Raw genomic sequence first — 20,502 nt, 5'->3', positions numbered from 1 at the left:
TTGCATAAAACAACTTCCTACAAATCCTGCTTCTAAAAGTGCTTTTCAGGCTTTAATATCAAACTGGCCTAGTCATGGAGAAAACTAACCCCAGCATTATCAACTGTTGCTTGGACAGGTTAGTTTTACCTTTGAGATGTACAATCAAATGCTTGCAGAATCACCACTGTACGACTGTGAGGTACTTTCTAATATAAGTGCTGGAAACTATCACTATGCCCAGATAGAAATAAATATTTACATACTGCCACAGGCTGTGGCATTGCAGTGCTGCCAGCTCACTGGTCTCTTCTTCCATCCACAATACTGATCAGCCACAAGTTTGTTATTCTTTCTGTGTACACAGTGCACTCGTCTGGACTGAAATCCACTCCCACACTGCACACTGCAAGGCCTCCAAGGCCCTGTCCTCCAATAGACATCACATACTTCCGAGGAACAGTTTCTTCTGACAGCAGATCTGTGGGGAGAAACAAATGGCAGTTAAATGCTTATTTTTGTTCTAAACCCTTATACGCAGTATCATACAAATATGGAAGGGACTTCTGGAGATTGTCCAGTCCAAGCCTGTTGCTCATCACACAGTAAATTAGACCAGGCTGCTCATCTTCTGCCTGTTTAACTGTGTCCAAAGGTGCAGACCCTACAACCTCTCTGCGCAGCCTCTTCCAGTATTTAAGAATCCTCAGAGTATTTTTTTTTTCTAAGCTCCATTTCCAGTACTTCACATCATGCCCATTCATCATGCCTCACTCGTGACAAAAGACAAGCTTCTGTACATTTAAACCAAAACCTGAAATAGAAAAAATGTTTTACATTTTGGAAAATTTTACTGACCCTGAAAGGCTGTGTATTGGATGCTGCAGGTGCTTTAAGCTCTCTCTTGAACACAAGTAGTATTTCTATGCTGACACAGAACCCTCTTACATGTTTGAAGCTGCCAAAATGAAATGCTGGCTTATACTTGTAAATGGAAGTTTCAGCATTTTACTCAGTGAAGCCCAAATTTCCTTCTACATGCCTCAAAAATGATTTGAAATGTTCACAACTCAGAAGTGAGTCTATAGTCAAAAATATGAAGAGCTGGGTTCTATAATCGAGGAACAGTGCCATGCATGTGCTTGATACCCAGACACTGTTTGTTCTTCATTGCCCTACCTATGCACAGGTTTTGTTCCCCCAGACCACTGTTAAGTGTTAATTTCTCTTTAATTCAGCATTTTTGAGATTACAGTGTTTTATGGATGCTGCCTTCCATGCATATGCAACAGCATAGCCCCAAGTGATTAACATTCTGAGGGGGGTGTAAAGCCTGTACTTTTCCTTTTGTAATGAGCTATTTAGAGACAGTAAAGCAAATTAACAGAATTCCTACAATAATAATAATAAATGCATACCTCGAGGTAAAAACACTTATTCATTCAATTTTAGACCCAAATACATCCTTTAACTACCTTAACTACTACTCCTTTAACATACTTAAAGGCAGAATTAAATCTGGATAAGTATACCTTATTTAAGTAATAAATTTTAATTAAATTTTAATTAAATTAAGTAGTAAATTTACAGGGGCTATAAAATAAAGCCCAGGAAAACTCTTATAAAACCTCTTCAGCCACAGAACTGAGTAACAATAACAGCAGAAGGAAACTAGCTCAGCAGCAGTAACTAAGTTATGACAGATTGCTTCAGTTTGTGCTTTCTTTGGAAATCAAGGTTCTCTCACTCTCTTTCTAGCTTTGCCATCAGCACAGGGGAGGACAGTGATCAAATCCATTTCTCTCCTTGGGTTCTTGAATTTTTCCTGTGTACACAAAAGGGATTACTGTCCCCTTTCCTTGTATTTGATTCATGAGAAGAACTTGAACATTTATACAGTGTTTATGATATTGTAACTTTAATTTGATCATCTATAGACTTTAAGTTGTACTGCTTCAAATTGTGTACCTCTTTCTTTCTTCACAAGAAGAATTTGGCATCAAAGATCCGTTATGAAGTCGACATAAAAAGTGGTGATGCTGTGAAGCTACGGGGCGGCCTACACAGGAACCAGAACACTGAAAAAGGAGACAAAAAAGGTGGTGAGAATGAAAAAGAAACTATCAAGTTAATTATGACAGAATCACCCTTATAGGCAGCTACCCAATTGCACAACCCAGTCATAAATCTTCGTAACTCTGCCTTCAGCCCTCAATCCATGACCTCAGTTCATGGTTCTCCAAGATACTGACCTTCCCTTCCCACCTATTCAGAAAGATATACAACCTTGCCTTGTTAATATCTGTATCTGGAATGCAGCAACAGTAATTCTCACTCATTACTTTGCTTACTGAACAGTAAATACTGCATTAACAATCATAAAAGTCATATCAAAATGAGAAAAAGTTTACTGCATAAACCAAGATGCAGAACATAAGGAAGTAAAGTTTTCCGTTTTAAATAAGGATAACTGCTTTTGAAGCACACGTCTGACTTTGAGGACTTCACGAGTTCAGCTACGTTAACTGTGTTTTTATAACACTTAACAAAAACAATACAGTAGCTTAAAACTGGAATTGATAACAATGGATTAGGTTATAAAACATACTGAAACTAACACTTGGATTTCAGACCGTGTTCTGCTCTCAATTCCTTGGGGTTTTTGTTGTTGTTTGTTGTTGTTGTTGTTGTTTTTGTTTTTTTAATTAAAGTAACACAAAATCAAGAAACAAGGATTTGTAAGTCACTGCTCTGAAGACAATTACAGCCAATGCCACCAGCCTCCAGCTTGGCTGTCAAGGTGTTAGTGTGGTAGCAGCAGCAAGAGAATACAGATGTTCAGACAATGGAATGATTGCACTGATGCTCTCTACAATATGAGGAGCTTCCATGCAAACTCTGTAGCCTACCTGTTCTTTTGTCTGCGTTGTCCCCGCTGTACACGAATAGCCCGTACAGGGCTTCCTTCCCACAGGGCGATCTTGGTGCATACAAGCACCTGCTAGCACTGTCTCCACGCTGCCATTGGCTTTTACTTGTTGACAGCTTATTTGCCGGTAGCGAAAACCACTGCCACACGTTGCAGAGCACTCAGACCATCGACCAGGTACCCACCTGCAAGGGCACAGAGACATTAATAGCAAATACGAAAGCTTTGCAACCTTGCTGGTAGTTTGCAGGGACCTGTTTGCAAATTAAACTCAAGAGAGCTCGGCATTGTGATTTTCAGGTGGATATTTAGAGTTCATATGTGAGAAAAGGCACAATCATCTTGTCCAGCCCTCAACTAAGGTTGTAGAAACTTGATTAACTGAGGAGTCCTAAGATACATGTAGCTCAATATATGCTGACTGAAGTTACACTGTTACCCAGAAGGCAATAGTAGGTAAATCCTATAGTCCCTGGTCATCTACTCTTTTTGCAGGGAAGCCCAGCCTGCTATTCCATAACCTGTAAAATGCCTGGTACTGATTTAGTTTCTATCAATGCCGTAGTAGCAGTAGGTGCCATAACTCATCAGAATTTATTACATCAAGGTCCTGCTAGATAATGGCTCAACCAAAATGTGTTATTTATTGATTAGAAGTTGCAGAGATTTATTCTGCCTTGACAGCCAGGAACTCCACCAGAGAAGCAGCAAGTGGCAATATAATTCATTCTGCTTGATCTTTTCATAAATCTAGCATAGAACCGTGGAATAAGACTATCTGTAGCACCACTGTGATAACAGGAAAAAGATTCTATTTTCTTCAGCAATTATCTTATATTCTGACAGTCAAAGATTTCACATTGATTCAAAGCAGTTTAATCTTTTGCAATCTGGACTCTTTACCTCTTAAAGCTCAAGTAGTTTTGCAAATCTTTGGGTGCAATGCATGCACAGCATGTCAGCAATGCACAAATTCAGCAAACATCTAAAATACAAGTTAAATACATGCTTAAACTCTTACATTTACCTCACTGTACTTGGATGCTATGCTGGAGAAAAGCAGATTAAACACATGGCAGCATCCTCATAACTCTGTCTCATCTGCTCTGAATGCATGGATTTTAGAGGGAGCGCTGCAATTGAGAATCTGTGTTTCAAACTATTCCTTTTATTTTAGTACATTTCCACTAGCAAAAAGTTCACTTGTTATGGACTGGCTAAATTTCAGACTTGCAATTGAGGATGATCTGTTTTTTTTGGCTTTTAGCAATGAATATAAACAAATTTATCCTGATATTTCTCTGTTGCTATGATTTCTGTGCTTAGAGAAGCGTTCAGAACATACTGGCAAGATGCACTCCCACAGTGTCACTTAAGGTCTTAACATCTCTTCCCAAGAATCTTCCAGTCAAGGACAACTCCAAAACATGTGCATGACTTCTCATGGATTTTGTATTGCTGACAAGCAAAGGCCAATCCCTTTAAGCAATTGAAGGCATTTGTTTTGAGGATGCATGTAGTGCTTCTCACTAAAAACCCAGAGCGGCACCTTGCTTAGGAGGAACGTTCAGCGCAACCCATTAAATACACAGGTAACATTTGGGCTTTTGGAACCAGATACTTTGGTGGTATATTTGCCTGTGATATAAATACTTTATTTATAAATCTGCCACAAGATCTCTAAGCACACCAGTTGATTCAGCCAGAAAAATGGCAGAGAAACACCTGCAAGGAGTGTGACACTGTGGTGGGGGGGCACTGGAGACAAATGAGGCATTCCAGATAACTATACTACTCAGAGCTTCTCTGCTAGCATGAAAGAACAGGAGGTGAACACAGACTCCACTCACGAGCCTCTCGGCTGCAGTAAACATAGCCATTTTTCTTTCAGGGCAGTGGCACAGATGACACAAAATGAGCACATCTCAGAAGCCTCCCGTGGCTTTCACTATGTTAGTGTGATAGCAGCAAGACCTGCTGCAGCAGCATGGACTTGTACACGACCTAATTTATTCAGCTGAATCACGAGCTCCCCGACTACGATTCATTTTCACAGCTCTCATGCTTTAGGGGTCACAAGGAAATAAAGCCCACATTTCACACTCAGCACACAAACACAGAAGCAACTTCAGGAGATTGTGAGATTATCTTAATACAGACAGAGCACTTGGAAATATAGTAGGCAAGAGTTTACCTGGCAGGGCAGTCATCTCTGTTGCATGATTGATAACTAATTGCTGGCTTTTGCAGATCTCTGCAAAATGATTCATTTACTTTCTGCTCCTCTGAATTCATGCACTGCAGTTTCCTCGAGCGGGTTCCTGAATTGCCACAGTTAGCAGAACAAGTGCTCCACTCCGCATATTCCCATTTGTAATCTAATTATGGATAAGAAGCACAACCAGAAGTAGCGTGTGAGAAAAGCACTAAACATAGTTGTGTCACATGTTAATCAACACGGCAGCATATTCCGTCAGCGAGACGGACATCACAGACCCCATAGAAACGTGAATATTTCAGCTTTGTGAAAAGGAACCAGAAGCCAGAGTGAAATGCAGCCCTACCCCGCTTCCCCTGAAGTTCAGCCTCTGTATATGAGCATGAAGTTCACTAGAAGGCAAATGGGATCAGCATATGTGCACCTGAAGGGCAGAGTCTGGCTCGCAGTAGGAACTGATGAACTTCTTTTAAAAGTTTCATAACGTTTTTATACAATGAGCATTAAAAAGAGGAAACTGTAAATCAGGCTCTCGAGGTTTCCTGCTGCTCTACGCTAAGTTTATTCTAAAGAAAACTCACCTTACTCCAGACACTGCACAGATTTCAAGGTTTGAGAAAATCCTGTACTAAACTATAGAAAATTACTTAATGCACAATTAGTTTGCCACTGAGGCCTCTGGCAACAAGAAAAAGAAATCGGTTTCAAAGGCCATTTTATATTGAAAATCGATCACCTCTAACAATCACGACCTTTATAGTTAGTCACAATCCCACACTTACCCCCTCCCCCACGTTTTTTTTTACACTTGGTAAAAGATGAAGTACTGTGCAACGCTGACAGATTTTTATGTGATCACAGAAGGAGTCAGATTTTTCTGTAATAACCAAGAATAATTGATAGCTACCAGCTGTGTCCACAGGCTCACCCTTCCAGCACATAATGAATTCTTTAACTTATTGTTTTTCAATGTTTCCTTATTACTTCTGGGTTTCTTAAAATAATACAAAAGGGCCTTTTTCAAAGTAGAAACAGTTAAATTTACTGACTGCAACTATGATGGAGAGACTGTATTGTTTGTTTTACTAGGAAGATACTACTCAGAAGTACCCTCAATATGCCTACTGTGCAAAAACCACCAGAGGAGATTTTGCAGTCTTAAAAATGCACGGCTATTCCAGCGATGAAACGTTTACACAAGCAACAATCAGAGTCAGAGCTCACGAAAGGGAAATGGAATCCTCCCAGAATACTGACCAGCCTCACTGGAAAGGGTATTGGGTCATCAAAAGGCAGTTCAGCTGGAGGATACAGATGGACAGTTTAATACCCACTTAGTCCTGCCCAGCAATTCTAACTCTAATGAGATCTGTGTTAGTATCAACATCTGGACATATTTTTTTGATGAGTTCTACCAGGATATTTTATGATTTGTTTCATTAATATTTAGATACAATTTTGTTTTCAGACATCACCAGAGGTAAACATTCTGATCACAGATATACTTCAGTGAAATTACTTTGCCACCTCACTCATACAGACCCAGTCTCACTCATAGAAGTGATTCAGTGGCAGTCCCTGAGGGGATTTACAAGATCTCATCTTAAATCTTCTTTCATTCCTTTGTTCACCCGCAATAAGCCAAAATATACGGATAATAGATAAATAATACATGAGAACTTCTTTTAAAGAGTAAAGGTACAAAACAAGAGACTTCTTTTAAAATCTGATTTGCATCCCGTGCATACAGGGGATATCTGCTTTTTTTATTAACCTGTCAAATGGAATTTGGTGTTTTGCTGCCAGGATCTTAGGATCTAAGTTCTTAACTCTACATTTTAAAGTCTAGCAGTTATAATGCCATTAATTTCAAAAGCACTTTAAATATTCTTCTTGAAATGTTTGCAGATGCAGCCTACTGTCCTGCTGCTCATTCATCTGCAATTCTCAGTGCCACGTTTTAAAATTTTCTAATGAAAGTGGAATTGTGTGCAAGCACATTACATTGGAGGACATCACAGGATGCTCTTGAAAACTGAAAACCTAAATGGATGAGCATGCAGGGTGCCCCATTACACTGGTAAGTTTAAGGGTGACCATAATAAGATGGCAACCATATTGTAACAATGCTGAAATATGACGAAATTATTCTTATTGTCTTAAGAAGGCCTCAGAGACTGTTTTGTTTCAATTTGGTAGGCAGCTGTGGTAGCAATTTACATGATTTGCTGAAGCTGAGAAAACCTACCTGATACAAAGCAGTAAGACACCTAATGAGGCAACATCTTCTGAGATTTGCAGCTGCACATGTAAGAAATGAGGAAGCCCACATCCTCCTGCCCAAATTCAACTCTGAGAACGAATGTTGTCTATTGGCTTAGGTGGGATTGTGCAGGTGTAGGTGAAGTTAAACGTGTTTTAGTGTATTACTTTCTTGTTATAAAAGCAGGTTAGGGTTCAGGGAAGTTCGTAAAGAGTGAAAGAAAGTAGTATTTAAAAAGAAATAAGAATTTGTCATATAATTTTCAACAAACCTTCCTTCTTGACATTTACCCAAACTGACACTGGTTTTGCATTAGCTGAAGTCCAACACTGGAATCGCCCAACAAATTGACCCGAGTTGGTGTTCACCTCCAGGATGCGACCCCCAGCCAGGACTCGGTATTCCAAGGCTTTGACTTCCTCAATTGGACTACCTCTGAAAAGCCAGTGAACGGTGTTTCTGGAGCTGGGAAGCACTGGGCAACCTAAAAATTGATGGTATTTTAGCATTTTTTTTTTTTTTAAACACAACAGCTGCATTGAGAAGTTTGGACATAGTTATATATGACAGTGATATTCTATATAAGAGACCTCACTAGTCTAAATAAAAACAAGAATATGCATAAATTCACTGAAGTCCAAGCTGTAGTTCTGATCATCCCCTGAGGGTTTTCAGCTGGCATACACCTATGACAGCTCTTTATATTTTCCCTTGCAGTAAGATCTTACACATTCCATTTACATATAACTGAAGAGGAGTAGTGGAGAGCGACTACTTAAAAGGAATTAGGATTGTACTCCAGACTCCACTTTATGCAATCTACCAAACCTGGACTCTCAGGAATCATCCCCACTTTCTCCATGAGCCCCCTCTTTTTTAATGAACAAATGTTATCATTCAAATGAGAAAGCGTAAGAGACAACATACCTACTCTTAATGGATCTCCAGGTACCACACTAACATTTGTACCAATTCCAGATGCCATTATGACACGCTTTTTTCTGCTTCCCTTTAATAGTAAAGTATTATTCTCTGTTAATCTTTGTTCTGTAAAACAATATACAAGATCTCTTCTTAGGAAGAATTACATCAACATGCTAAAAAAAACATCCAAAACACTCATTATGAAGAACAAATACAACAGTGCTTTGAATTGACCAACCTGCTGATTGAATTGTTCATGAAGCAAATATACCTCAGATGTGAAAACAGGGAAAAGCACCAGATGTTTACAATGCTGCTGCCTGTTTGTAACTTAATCACATTTGTTGAACTATATGTATTTATTAGCAACAATAAGCCATAACATAATAAGCTATAAGCTGTAACATCAGTTAAAGAACAAAATTTACAGGATGTATACTCTATCTACTGTTTCATAAGACAATGCTATTTATGTTTTAATTGTCAGTCATTCACACACAGAAATTTTAAGAAAAATATTTTTTCCAATGGAATTAGGCCAATTCCTCTCTTTTTTTTCCAATAGAATCATGGCAAAATGCTACAATTAAGAAACGTATTTTAGAATCTCATTATGCACAGTGCATAACATAGGCAGAGTCATATACCTATCACTACAGCAACTCATCCTTTTCATCATATGCCAGATGAGCTGCCAAGAATACGGGCAGTCTGTCAGTAACACACAGTTCTTGTCACATGGTCCAAATTTCCATTCCAATGAGTGTACCTAATATCCATAATTCTCCTTCCAATAACATTTTCAATCATTTCTTATGTTCTAACATCTTTGAGTTATTTTCCATTGACTGGATTGGATTATTCAACATTTTTCCTCAATGTACAAGGTCTGTATAAAGCCTCCTGTTTGTCCTTGTATGAAGCCTGCACCGAAAGTAATGCCTCCCATTTTATGATGTTGGCCCATGAGAGCAGAGGTGAATGTTGGTGGTACGGCACTAAAGATTGAACCTTCACACCAGTATTCCAATACATGTTGTTGTGTGACAGACAGTAGCAGAGGAGCAGTCTGACAAAATGAAGATTGATATGGAAGTGTGTCTGAAATAGAGGTATGTCACTGAATTCCTCAGTGCAGAAAAAATGGCATGCACTGACATTCACTGATGCTTGCTGAACATTTATAGAGGCCAACCAGTGGATATGAGCACAGTGAGGCAGTGGGTGGTACGTTTCAGCAGTGGCAACAGTGGGTCACTCCACTGGTACACATTTTCACAAGCACGGCATGCAGGCTCTGGTTCATCACTGATAAAAACACATGGCAAATGGTGGTGACTGTGCTAAAGAAAAGTGTTTTGTAGCTGAGAATCTGCTTTATCAAACACTGTTATTGTGCTCTTTGTATGTGTTGTAACTTCCATAGAAATAAATTGGAGGCATTACTTTTGGAGTGACCTACATAAATGCTGAAACAAAAGTCTCCACTGAACTATACTGAGATCAGCCCCATACAGGCACTGAGCAGCAAACAGCTACTTCCCTTGTCAGTTCTTAGCCACTTCTACTAGAAAAGGCTGCACAAATTTTGCTCTACTGCTCATCTTCCCCAGATCAAGCAGTAGTTGCTGTAGAAAAGTCAAAAAGTCTGACTTGATGTTGCTTCAGACAACAGTCAGTGTGATCTAAAATCCTGACAGCAGAAAGTCCTCCTATTTCACCACAGCTTTGTGTAGTCAAAAAAAAAAAAAAAAAAAAAAAATTGCAGAATTTGGCATTCTTCTGTCTACTCAAGATTTATTTAAACTAATGCCATTTGATCACCATCAGAAATGAGGCTCAGACTCTTGCGAGTGAGCTTCCCAGTCACATCATTATAGTAATATTCTTCTTTGGAATATGTAAAGTTTTGACCTAATCCAGGAAAACTGAAACCAAGAAGGCAGCTTCAGTCTACACTCATCTTCACACAGAGTCTCCTAGTATGTCTTTGGTACGTCTTCCTTGGCCAACAGATCCAAACATACCTAATCTGCCTTGCATATGTGGTTAAGAAAGAAAACTTTGTAGGAGGATTGGCCATGTATGACTGTGTTGTACTTTGTACAGCAAAAACAGTGAGAAAGTTAATCTCCAGAGCTGAATAATCCATTTACTGGAGTTATTTGCAAGGCGTGATTGTACTACAGAGCATTGCATTGTTTAACTACTTACAATAAAATCATTTCAATGGATTTTTTTCTTTACATTTTCTATTTTGAGTTAGTAGTTCATATTCAGATTTTTTTGTTCTCACTATTCCTTTGTTTTATTGGTCTTTATGATGAAAAAGGAAACACCACCACCACTTCACTTTCATTTCACTACATTTCCCTGTAGTTTCCTGCAGCCTATCTTGTTTCCCTATATGAAAGCACTGAGCACAGTGCAATATGACATTGGATTTATTTGTCTAATGTGTCTCCAGGCTTAAGGGCTGACACTTATTGCCTGGAAGCAAGAAGATGGAACAATTTATAAAGAAGTCACACATTAAACTGTACCCAGATCCAGTACTACAGGAAAAGCAAAACAGTGAACAGATCCCAGGGAGTCAGACCCAGTCAGACGTTCCAAGTTCATAAGAAAGTGTTAAGTAATCACACACATCACCCCAAACTAGTTTATCACTAAAAAATCATATTGTTATCAGTAAGGAATTCTTATTTAGCACCTACCACGTAAGTGGAGAACGGATGCAGCCTCAGCTTTCCCAAGAGCATTAGTTGCTCTGCAAGTATATGTTCCTGCATCTTCATAGGAAACATTCCTCAGAAATAAAGAGCCATTCGAAAGCAAGAAAGAATTAATTTGTAGGATGCCTTTCTTCATAAACCATGTCACATTTGGCTGGGGAACACCTTTAAAATGTAGACAATTAAAATGTTTAGGATGAAATAAAATATATGATCTATAGTGCTGTTACTATAATATACAAGAATCATTAGTTCCTTCATCATTTCACAGATAATGTAAGGACACTGCAGCAAAACTAGCAGTTTTTCCATTCACAGACAGAAACAGTTTTGTTCGAGCCCTATTAATAGTTCAGCATCCCACTGAGAATAAAGGTTAAGCACTGTAAGGCAAGCTCCCAGCACAGCTTTAAAAGCTGCTACCAGTCCTACAAAAGCAATGTGCTCATGTATCTCTCTATTAAAGGATGTGAGACTGCTAACCTCAGTCAGAACCAATAAACATAACTATCTGCATCCGAGAATGCAGGAAGGAAGGAATTAATATGATGAAACGAAGCAGAAATAGAAATTGAGATAAAATGTTTCTCTCGAAGGAAAAGTTTTATATTTATCAATTAAAATAGAAAATGCGACACCTATTTCTGACCCCAAAAAAGCCTCTAAAAACTTCTCCATCTAGCAGATGTTATAAATGCAGCTTGTAACAACGGAGTGTGAAGGAAATGGAACAGAAAAAGCTATTAAGAACCAAATTAGGGGCTCAGTTGTTAAGCAATCTCATTTACCACGCTACAGAAAGCCAAAGATCTATCATCCTCCCTACTGCTAAGCTTGAGTGCTGAGATATTCTGTTGTCAAAGAAAAACTTGTCATTCTAAATTTTAATCGGTGAATGGACTTTGGATATTGATTTTTAATTAGGCGGTTTTTCCAGTTGCACAATATTACTTCAGTGGAAGGACTTCTACTGTTGTTTTCTTTTCCACAAACATTTGCCTTTAAATGATGTTCTGAGAGCTGGCAAATCAGGTACTTCACTGTTTGCACTCCAGTAGAGCTGCCCCAGCAGGAGTGCTCTCTCAGAGCTCCAAAACCCGGGATACCTCAGTGGGTAGGTCCAACACGTGGCACGATGACCAGCCTCAGCAGTGTGCAAATGCACGAGGCATAAGAAGGCCAGAGCCTTTAAATCATCCTTTACCTAAGCTCTGTTTTCTTGTCTAAATATATTGATCAGTGCTCCCTGAAGGCTACCAGAATGGATCCTGCTACAGAAGCTGACCTGAATGTGGGACATTTGGAAGTCTCAGCCATATCAAATGCTAATTCAGTCTCCTTTCTTCACAGATCATTGTGCAGTATTACTTTACAGATGATGTCTTCATGATGTGGAATAGCCTTTAGGAACAACTTCAACATTTCGATCACTGGCTTAGCACTTCCAATGCACACCTCAAGTTTTTCCTTTACTGTAATAGGAACCAGACATATTTTTTGGATCCTGCTATGTCAGTGAAGGAAAAAGCTCTCCATACCATTTTGTCTAGAAAGACAGCAGACAGAAACACTCTGCTGCATAATCATAGTTTTAAATTCTAGGCAATTTAGCAACCGTTCAGTGCTTTCAAACTCACGAGATTGTGATTTACTGAATACAATTGTGTAAAACAAGATACAGATCTGCAGTGCACACAGGGGTCCAAAAAAACCAGGCTGTTTTTCAAGTTTCCAGAAGAAGCTTTATGCCACATCAAAAAATCCTTTTGGAATTAGGAAGAATTCTTGTTCTAAGGGTCTTTTTTCCATTATATTCCAGATTTCTGGCTAAAATGTATCATTCTCAGACACATTTTCCTTTACAGTGTATTTTCCATGGCCGTTCAGGCATATATTCTCTCAGTACGGATGGGCTGAGGAGGTGCTGTAAGGATGCTGAGCTGAGGCCCACAGATTTGCAGCCAGCCTACCCTCACTGGCACCAAAATCCTGCAGGCTCATCAGAGCCAAAAATAACCAGAAGCAGCACGGCTGGGAGAGGACCAAAGTCAAAAGATTTAAAGCTGAATTCCACAAAACACAAAAACATGAAAATGCCTGCAAAGGGTCAAATTTAGGCTTTTAACCTGGGCCTCTATCAGAATTCAGCCCCAAACATCGTCCCATGATAGTCTTCCCTTTGCTCGCGTTCAGAAACATACCCCATTCCTGGGATTTAGCTTAAGTAAAATATTTCCTCCTTCCAAACTTGGTTTGTATTTATGCCGGAAAAATTGCCATGTCTCTATTCCTTTACCTCTCTCTCATTCAAAGAGATGTTGAGTCTTAAAACCTGGACTGGAGTTCAGTTTGCAGAAGAGATCTGCAGAACAGCTTTGCCTCTCATTTTAAATTCAAAATTGGGTAGCTGTCACACACCCTTAAGTCAATTTAAGCTACTTGCAAGTGATTCCTCTTTTTTTCTCAGAGAAACTGTATATATTTCTCTTAAGGGGAAACAAGCAAGCGGTACCACACACACATAAGTAAATCAGACCATTTCTCCAGGGAATAATGTGAATACACAAGTATAAATTTCAAGTCTAAGAAACAGAAGGGAGGAGAGAGATCTGCACGGCAGTCCAACAGTCAGTCCAACTGAAACGCACAGTTAATCCACCCAAGTAATCTTAGATGTGCTGTTTACTGGAAAAGTGGCAGAAAAGTGCATTTTAAAGACAGCCAAATACATCATGGAAAACCAATACTATTAAGCATTACGTGTCATTAACATACGCTGTCATTATAAAGCAGAGCTAATGTTATCTAGGTACCTTCAGAGTGCACTCAGAAATGAATTTGTGCTGAAAACAGTGGTGAGGATAATCAGAACACCTTTGTACTGTATTTTATCCCAAACTGCCGAGAGGTAAAATTAAATCTCAGTTAACAATTTTATGTGAGTTGTGCACAGTCTCCCTTCTGAGCTGGCCTCCTCACAGTCAGTTCTGAGGATCCTTCAAGTTTTTCCATTCCATTTTTCCATTCCTCCCCTTTCAGAGAGGAGTTCAGGGACCTGTAACAGGCAGGTTGTACTTATCCTGCTGGAGTGCAGAGAGCAGGAAGGGCACGGCTCTGCACACTCTACAGGCAGGACATAGCTGTCTGTTAGAAAACAGGGGCCTCCACCTCTGCCTTTCAGGGGAACCCAGAACCGGAGAGCACAAATGCTACGTCAAGTTTTCAGTCATGCATCCAGAGAGATGGAGTGCAGAATCTGGCCAGAAAAAAGACTTTTGTGTATACTATCTCTTCTGGAGTTCCTATCAGGACAGATTTTTACTGTTGGAGGATTCCAAAAAAAAAAACAACACTATTTTTAGGAATGCATTCACCTTTCTCTGTTTAAAAGTGCTTTGCATAAATCCTTCCCACAACACAGCAAGCAGTGCAATCCCAGCATGCAGTCACCATGTATATACTTCTGTTGAAAAAGCTTCCGTCATACAGACTTTTGATGCCTTTTCTTTTGATATTTGACCACGTATTTACTACTCCTGAGATAAGATGCTGCTTCCCTCCTGGCACTTGGCACTGCACGTTGAGAGAAGTCTCATTCACCAGCTCTTGTGGGAAAGCAGACGAAGTACACAAAGCCCACATTTCTCTTATGACAAGACTCTTCAGTACTGTGACATGCACCAATTTTCCTACTCAGAAACTGCATGATGCAGTACAAGTATACCATTAAAAAAAGTTCTTTTCTTTTTTCTTTCTTTCTTTTCTTTTTTTAAATAGTCAAAATAGTTAAGGCCTTTCTAGTTGGGTCAGAAGACATAAAATCATTCTGGGAATCATTTCTTAGACTTTCTCTTCAGGACAAAAAGTAAATCTTCTAGTTCGTAACCCTGGAAGAAAGTCATTCCCTATCTACACACAAAAAAGTACTGCTTTCAAGCTGAAGAATTCCTAATTTGATCACCAGCCAGTACAAAAACAAGAGGTAAGAGATGGCTTGTAGCCACCTTTGTTTCTTTCATACCCCATATCCACTCAGATGCAGCTGAGGATGACCCCAAAGGTATCGGACTCATCCAAACTGCCAAGGATTCAGAGTCCCTGAGTACAATTCAGATCCCACTCAGATCTGGGGTGAGATGCTTTGCTGACTTCAGCCAGCAGCAAAATTGAACAATCATATCATATGGTTCCAAGTCAGGAAAGCACTTAAGCACAGGATTAAATCCATCCCTAATAGGGAATGCAATTAAACACATGCTTGAAATAAGGCATGGCTACAACTGTCCTCTATGAAAAAAAGATGCATTCCTGAACGGAGACCTTCTCAGACATAGAAAAACCTTAAAAATCAGAATCTTAATCTTGCAAAGGATCCAAATCCTCTGATGTTAAAAAACTTCTACTGTAGACCTAAGTGGCTATAAAACTTTAAAATTAGTCTAATCTATTTTTCTGACCTCAAGAACAGGTTATTTTCCACTAGCATTGGAGCAGCTCTAAAATACTCAATGTTCCATGAAAAAAAAGAAGTCATTTTCCACTGTCAGTGGCCCTGGGACAGCAAATGTTATGGAAAAAAGCTCTAGCTCCGGATGGGACTGTGAAACACGTGTTTAAAATGGGGAAAAAAAAATAGGAATCTGCACTATAGGGTGCCCTTAAAATATTCAGTGTTCAAAAACAAATTTCCTCCAACCTTGAAAGCCCTATGAAATATTACACACCATAAAAATCTTGGCCTACTAACTAGTCGCTCTAAAACACTGGATTTGTCTTCAGATATTTTTCCCCCAGCTATGTAGAATCTCATAAAGTATTCTGTATTTCCCATTCAGGAGCAAAGCAGAACTGAGGAACTGAGCTGGCACAAATCACTCTTTGCTGCACTTCTCTAAAAGCGTAGAGGATAACTGCACTTCTCTAAATTTAGAGGATAACTTCATGTGTCATCTTTCAGAGGAAATGATTCTGGGTCAGTGTGATACACACAGAACGTCATCTGATTCTGCACCCCTAATGCCTACACTGGACCTATCATAACTTACCATTCAACTTCTTTGATCGATAAAACTTATTTTCTTCAGCAGAAATTGCAAAGTGCAATTTTCATCTCAGTTATGTTTGTGCAATCCATTTGTCATGGATCCTAACAAACCTAAGGCATGCTGCTACTGAAATTGCCTGTGTGGATCTTGCCAGCTTCATGGGGAATAATGGATGGACTGAGAGCCAGAGTGAGACACTTTGGCACTTGGTACGATCCTCCCACCTGCCTTCTGATACAGCCCTGCTCCTTTGCAATCTGTCAAAGCTATTACCTCTACCTCTTCCTACCAGCCATGCAACTGTCCCTCTTCCTAGGTGGCAGCAGCATCTGGCAGGGTTTTGATACACTTACCTACAGCTGGTGACCTCTTTGGAGGTGTTCCTGAAGCAAGACCCCTCCTCATCCCACCCTTGCTGCAGCTCTGTCAAGTGCTGTTTAGTTCTCTGGCTGTCAGCTCGAAGAGAACTTGATCTTTTTTCCAGCTGGAGAAATTTAAGGCTAAGATTTTTCAAAACCAGACATTTAAAATAAGGCAACTAAATAAGGTCTGAGTCAAGTGTAAACTCAGAAATCACTGCTAGGCAAAATTTTCTAGTCAATCCCCCGCAAAGCCTTCATTGGTGCACTTCAGCAGTTCTACAGGTCAGCACTACTATAAGAGGCAAGTTCACCCGACTGGCTAGTAATTACACTCTCACTTTCCTGGGTAGTCATGGCTATAATGCCAAGAACCCTGTCAGTTACGCTCATAAACCAGACATGCTCAGGGATTTGGACAACATAATTCTATCAGAATTAAAGAATTACATAGGAACGATCACTCTTAATCAGATATGAACTCCATCTAAGTGAGCATTGTGTCCAATGATGGGCAGCTAAGCAAAGAGAACTAAAATGATGACGTCTATTGAATGACACTTGCTCAATATATTTTCCTGTCTTCATCAACCAGAAGTAGCAATTAAACCACCATACATGTTTCCTTTGATATTTCTCTTCTCTCCATATTTTCTGGCACCACGGGGATGAAATTAGCAAAACTGCAAACAGGACTCATCACAGCTTTTACAAATTCCCAACTTATATTTTCTGACCTGTCCATTTCCCTGCCATTAGTTTTGATTTACCGTTATGGTCATTGCCCAGGAGTGTGCCAATGCTCACAGGGAACATCAGAACTGCACAAACCTCACTCTGAGTGGCAGTCATTCGGACACAATTCCCCCCGATGTGCACATACCCATATTTAAGATTATTTCTTCTGTACATACATTTATTCTGACAATAATTCTGAATGTTCTCTGATCTCATTTAGCAATTAAGCACTATCAATGCGATCCTTGTGCAGATCATGGGAAAAAAAAGCTTTCATGGAAAGCTTTAGATCAGATAAGCCTTTATAAATCTTGATCCTTCCCAAGTCCTGCTAACTGTTTTCATTCTTTTTCAGAAGTTTTATTACAATGTTAAAGAACATACTTCCTGGAGCAGAGTCTTGGGGCACATTGTGATCTCCCCCACTATAAGATGTGACCACATGTTCCTTTCCTGTACTGATGATCACAAAACAAGGTACTGACTAGTGAGATAACCTCTCCTTTTATACTATTATGCCTTTTTTTTTAATAAAACTTTGCCTAGGGAAATTCATCATTGTTTTTAATACCAAAGTAAGAAGTGCCAGGGGAATGCTCACCCACATGCTTGCTCAGCATTCCAGGAACGCTAATAGAGTTCTGAAATCTTACCTTTTTCTAACAAAATCTGCCTTAATTCTTCCTGAATTGAAAACCTGAAGTAAAAGCCTACCTCAGAGAAGCTGTGAGGGACAGGGAGAAACACACATACAAACCATGCCAATTCATGTATTTTTCCCCACAAATTACGCTGTTTCTATCTATGTTAGCAAGCGGTGGAGAGCATCAGCGATGTGTGCTCACATGGCTTTGGAATACTTGGTGAGTTTCTCCTGGCCCTTCGACTGACTGTCTGTGAGTATTTGAGGGTAAAGTCTGCAGGCACATCTTTCAATTCAGTTTCATCCGAAAGGATTTAGTTTTCAGGCTCCCAGACTGCTCCGAGACACAAAACAAAGCATAACTAAGTGGGAAGGACTGAAAGATTTACTACAAAGCTTATGCCAGATCCAAACTAAAACTCAAACGTGGGTGTACTCATATTAAAAAGAAGCACAAGATCACCAGATTTCCCCATCACTATACAAATTATAAACACAGTCATACTTTCCTCATTAAATAAAGCAATACTTACCCTTTTAAATCTTTGAAATTTGTTAATTGCTTTTAGAAACACACATACATACACACAGAAAAGAAAGATACAGTGTGTTATGTAACAAACTGCTCTTCCTCGCTGAGATGTCTTCCGAGGAGTTAAACATAGAAGACAAAAAACTGCATCAAAGTTACATTTGGAATACAGTGGGTAAATGAAGGAACAGATGGAAAATTGAATTCTTGGTTTATCTGGATCTGTTTCAAGTTCCAGTAGTGACAGCAAGTAGCTAGTCCATCTTTATGAAACGTATGTGAATAAAGATGACTTTGATTCAACAGGCTTTGTGTATTTCTCACTCCCTGTTAAAACAATATGTTATTCTTTGAGAGTCAAAGTATATTCACAGGTATGTGGCGTTTGAATCAACATAGAGTTTCTACACCTACAAGCCTCTATCTCAAGATAATTCAGAGATGCAATATAATGTATAGAGTCAAAACAACCACGTCAGTATATGTCCTTTCAGTTCTTTCACCAGAAGGTGGCACACAGTGCACACTTTATATGTGTATTTTATATATATACATCTATATGTGCGTACTACTTTTATTTCCTCTTCTATTTTACTTCAACTTAAAACTTTCAGGGTTTTGCAATAAGTGAATTCTGACAGATTTAGCTTATTTTTGTAATAATCACAAGATATTTTCTAAAAATACTATAAGTGTTATACAAGAGCAATTTGGAGCAATCAGTATTGATATTTATAACATGTGTGCTGATTGAAAAGGTCTTGGCTGTAAGAACGGAATATGAATGTCCAGAATGTTATGAATATCTTCTAGCATATGTACATGTGGGAGCTATAAATGTGAGTTTGTTATAATTAGTGGAAAAAAGTTTTACTATACATTTAGAAGATAAAAGAAGCTGATACTACCAGCTTCAGCTATTTAGCCACATTTTCTTGCTTGTTCCTTCTATTTTTGTTTTTAGAATACACTGATCTTTGGCATTTCTAAATGCTCATCTGAATGCAGCTTTAGAGTGCAAGAAAGACTCTCAAAGGGACAAAAGGAACCAAATCAGTAACATGAAAAGGAAGGAAACTGCACTCGGCTCACTAACACTGTATGTAATATTAAACTTCACATCCTTTCCATTAAAAGCATCAAACAAGAGCTGTCCTGTGTAGCCTGGCCTAATGAATCCTGAGCCCCTGAAGTGGAACATACTTGGTTCTCTTCTAGCCTTGAATAATGAAGGGGTGTGTTGTACAGCTGTTAGCCAGCCAGTACTGGAAGCAGAAAAGTGAATATTTCCCTACAACTTCAGCTCCTATCTTTCACAGCCCTTTGTCACATAGTTGGGTAGGCCTACTTTCAGCTGGAATTCCACTCTACAGCATGACGTTCTCTCCTAATTGAACAATTAACTTACCTGTTTTGCATATATACATCCTTTTTATAGCTTTCCTAGAGAAAAACTTAAATAGGTCTTTTACAACTAGACACAAAATGTAGAACTCAGCACATGGATTAATTCACAGAGAAAATCGCGGTTTGAACAACCGTGAAGAATTATAGGCTATTTAGCCTACAGAAAACAAACATAGATAGAACAACCCAAAAAGCCTTAGAAGACATTGCAGTCAAGAAATGTAAAGGTAATTTAAGAATTCTGCTGGTGCCATGGCACTAATATTCTTCATGCACACAGGATACCTCATTCAGAATACAGTTTTTCTTTTGCTCAGCTATGCTGTGGGCTAGAAAGAGACCAACAGTTCCGATGTATCCGCTTGATGTCACTGAGCAATCTGCATGGGTGAATCTGTGCTGATGGATACGAGCAAGTGTGGAGCAGAACATGAAGTAATACGGACACACATGGCTACTTACAAATATTTTGCATATATTTAAATAGATAAATAAGTTGTTACCACAAAGAAAACATATCCTTCTTCGTGAGTGCTCAGAATGGGCAGTGAGGAAAAGCCACCCCAGTGCTGGGGTTAAGGTCTACCTGAAACTCAAAGGGCCCACTGTTGTAATCACTCCTTTGCTACAGTCCGCTCTTAGAGATCCTCAGCTGTCAGACAGTCACATTCAACCCCTGTCATTTTTACATTAGATATTCATTATGAAGATGTACTGTAGGCTGTTACTT

The 20,502-nt window shown here is 39.2% G+C and overlaps 1 protein-coding gene across 6 annotated transcripts in view; it reads right to left on the bottom strand.

Annotated features, from left to right (window-relative positions):
* Positions 1-20,502, bottom strand: part of ADAMTSL3 (ADAMTS like 3) — a 178,841-nt gene that overhangs the window by 1,878 nt on the left and 156,461 nt on the right. For all 6 annotated transcript variants that reach the window (XM_004943830.5, XM_004943825.5, XM_004943826.5 and 3 more), the window contains 7 exons: positions 11,031-11,213; positions 8,317-8,436; positions 7,661-7,873; positions 5,103-5,286; positions 2,889-3,093; positions 1,948-2,057; positions 246-460 (listed from right to left, as the gene is read on the bottom strand). In XM_004943830.5, coding sequence (XP_004943887.2) covers positions 246-460; positions 1,948-2,057; positions 2,889-3,093; positions 5,103-5,286; positions 7,661-7,873; positions 8,317-8,436; positions 11,031-11,213 — 1,230 coding nt within the window. The remainder of the gene's footprint in view (positions 1-245; positions 461-1,947; positions 2,058-2,888; positions 3,094-5,102; positions 5,287-7,660; positions 7,874-8,316; positions 8,437-11,030; positions 11,214-20,502) is intronic.

Source organism: Gallus gallus, chromosome 10 (assembly GCF_016699485.2).
Source record: "Gallus gallus isolate bGalGal1 chromosome 10, bGalGal1.mat.broiler.GRCg7b, whole genome shotgun sequence".
Classification (NCBI taxonomy): Eukaryota; Metazoa; Chordata; class Aves; order Galliformes; family Phasianidae; genus Gallus; species Gallus gallus.
Note: the sequence above shows the minus strand (reverse complement) of the source record. Positions and strands in the feature narration are given on the sequence as shown.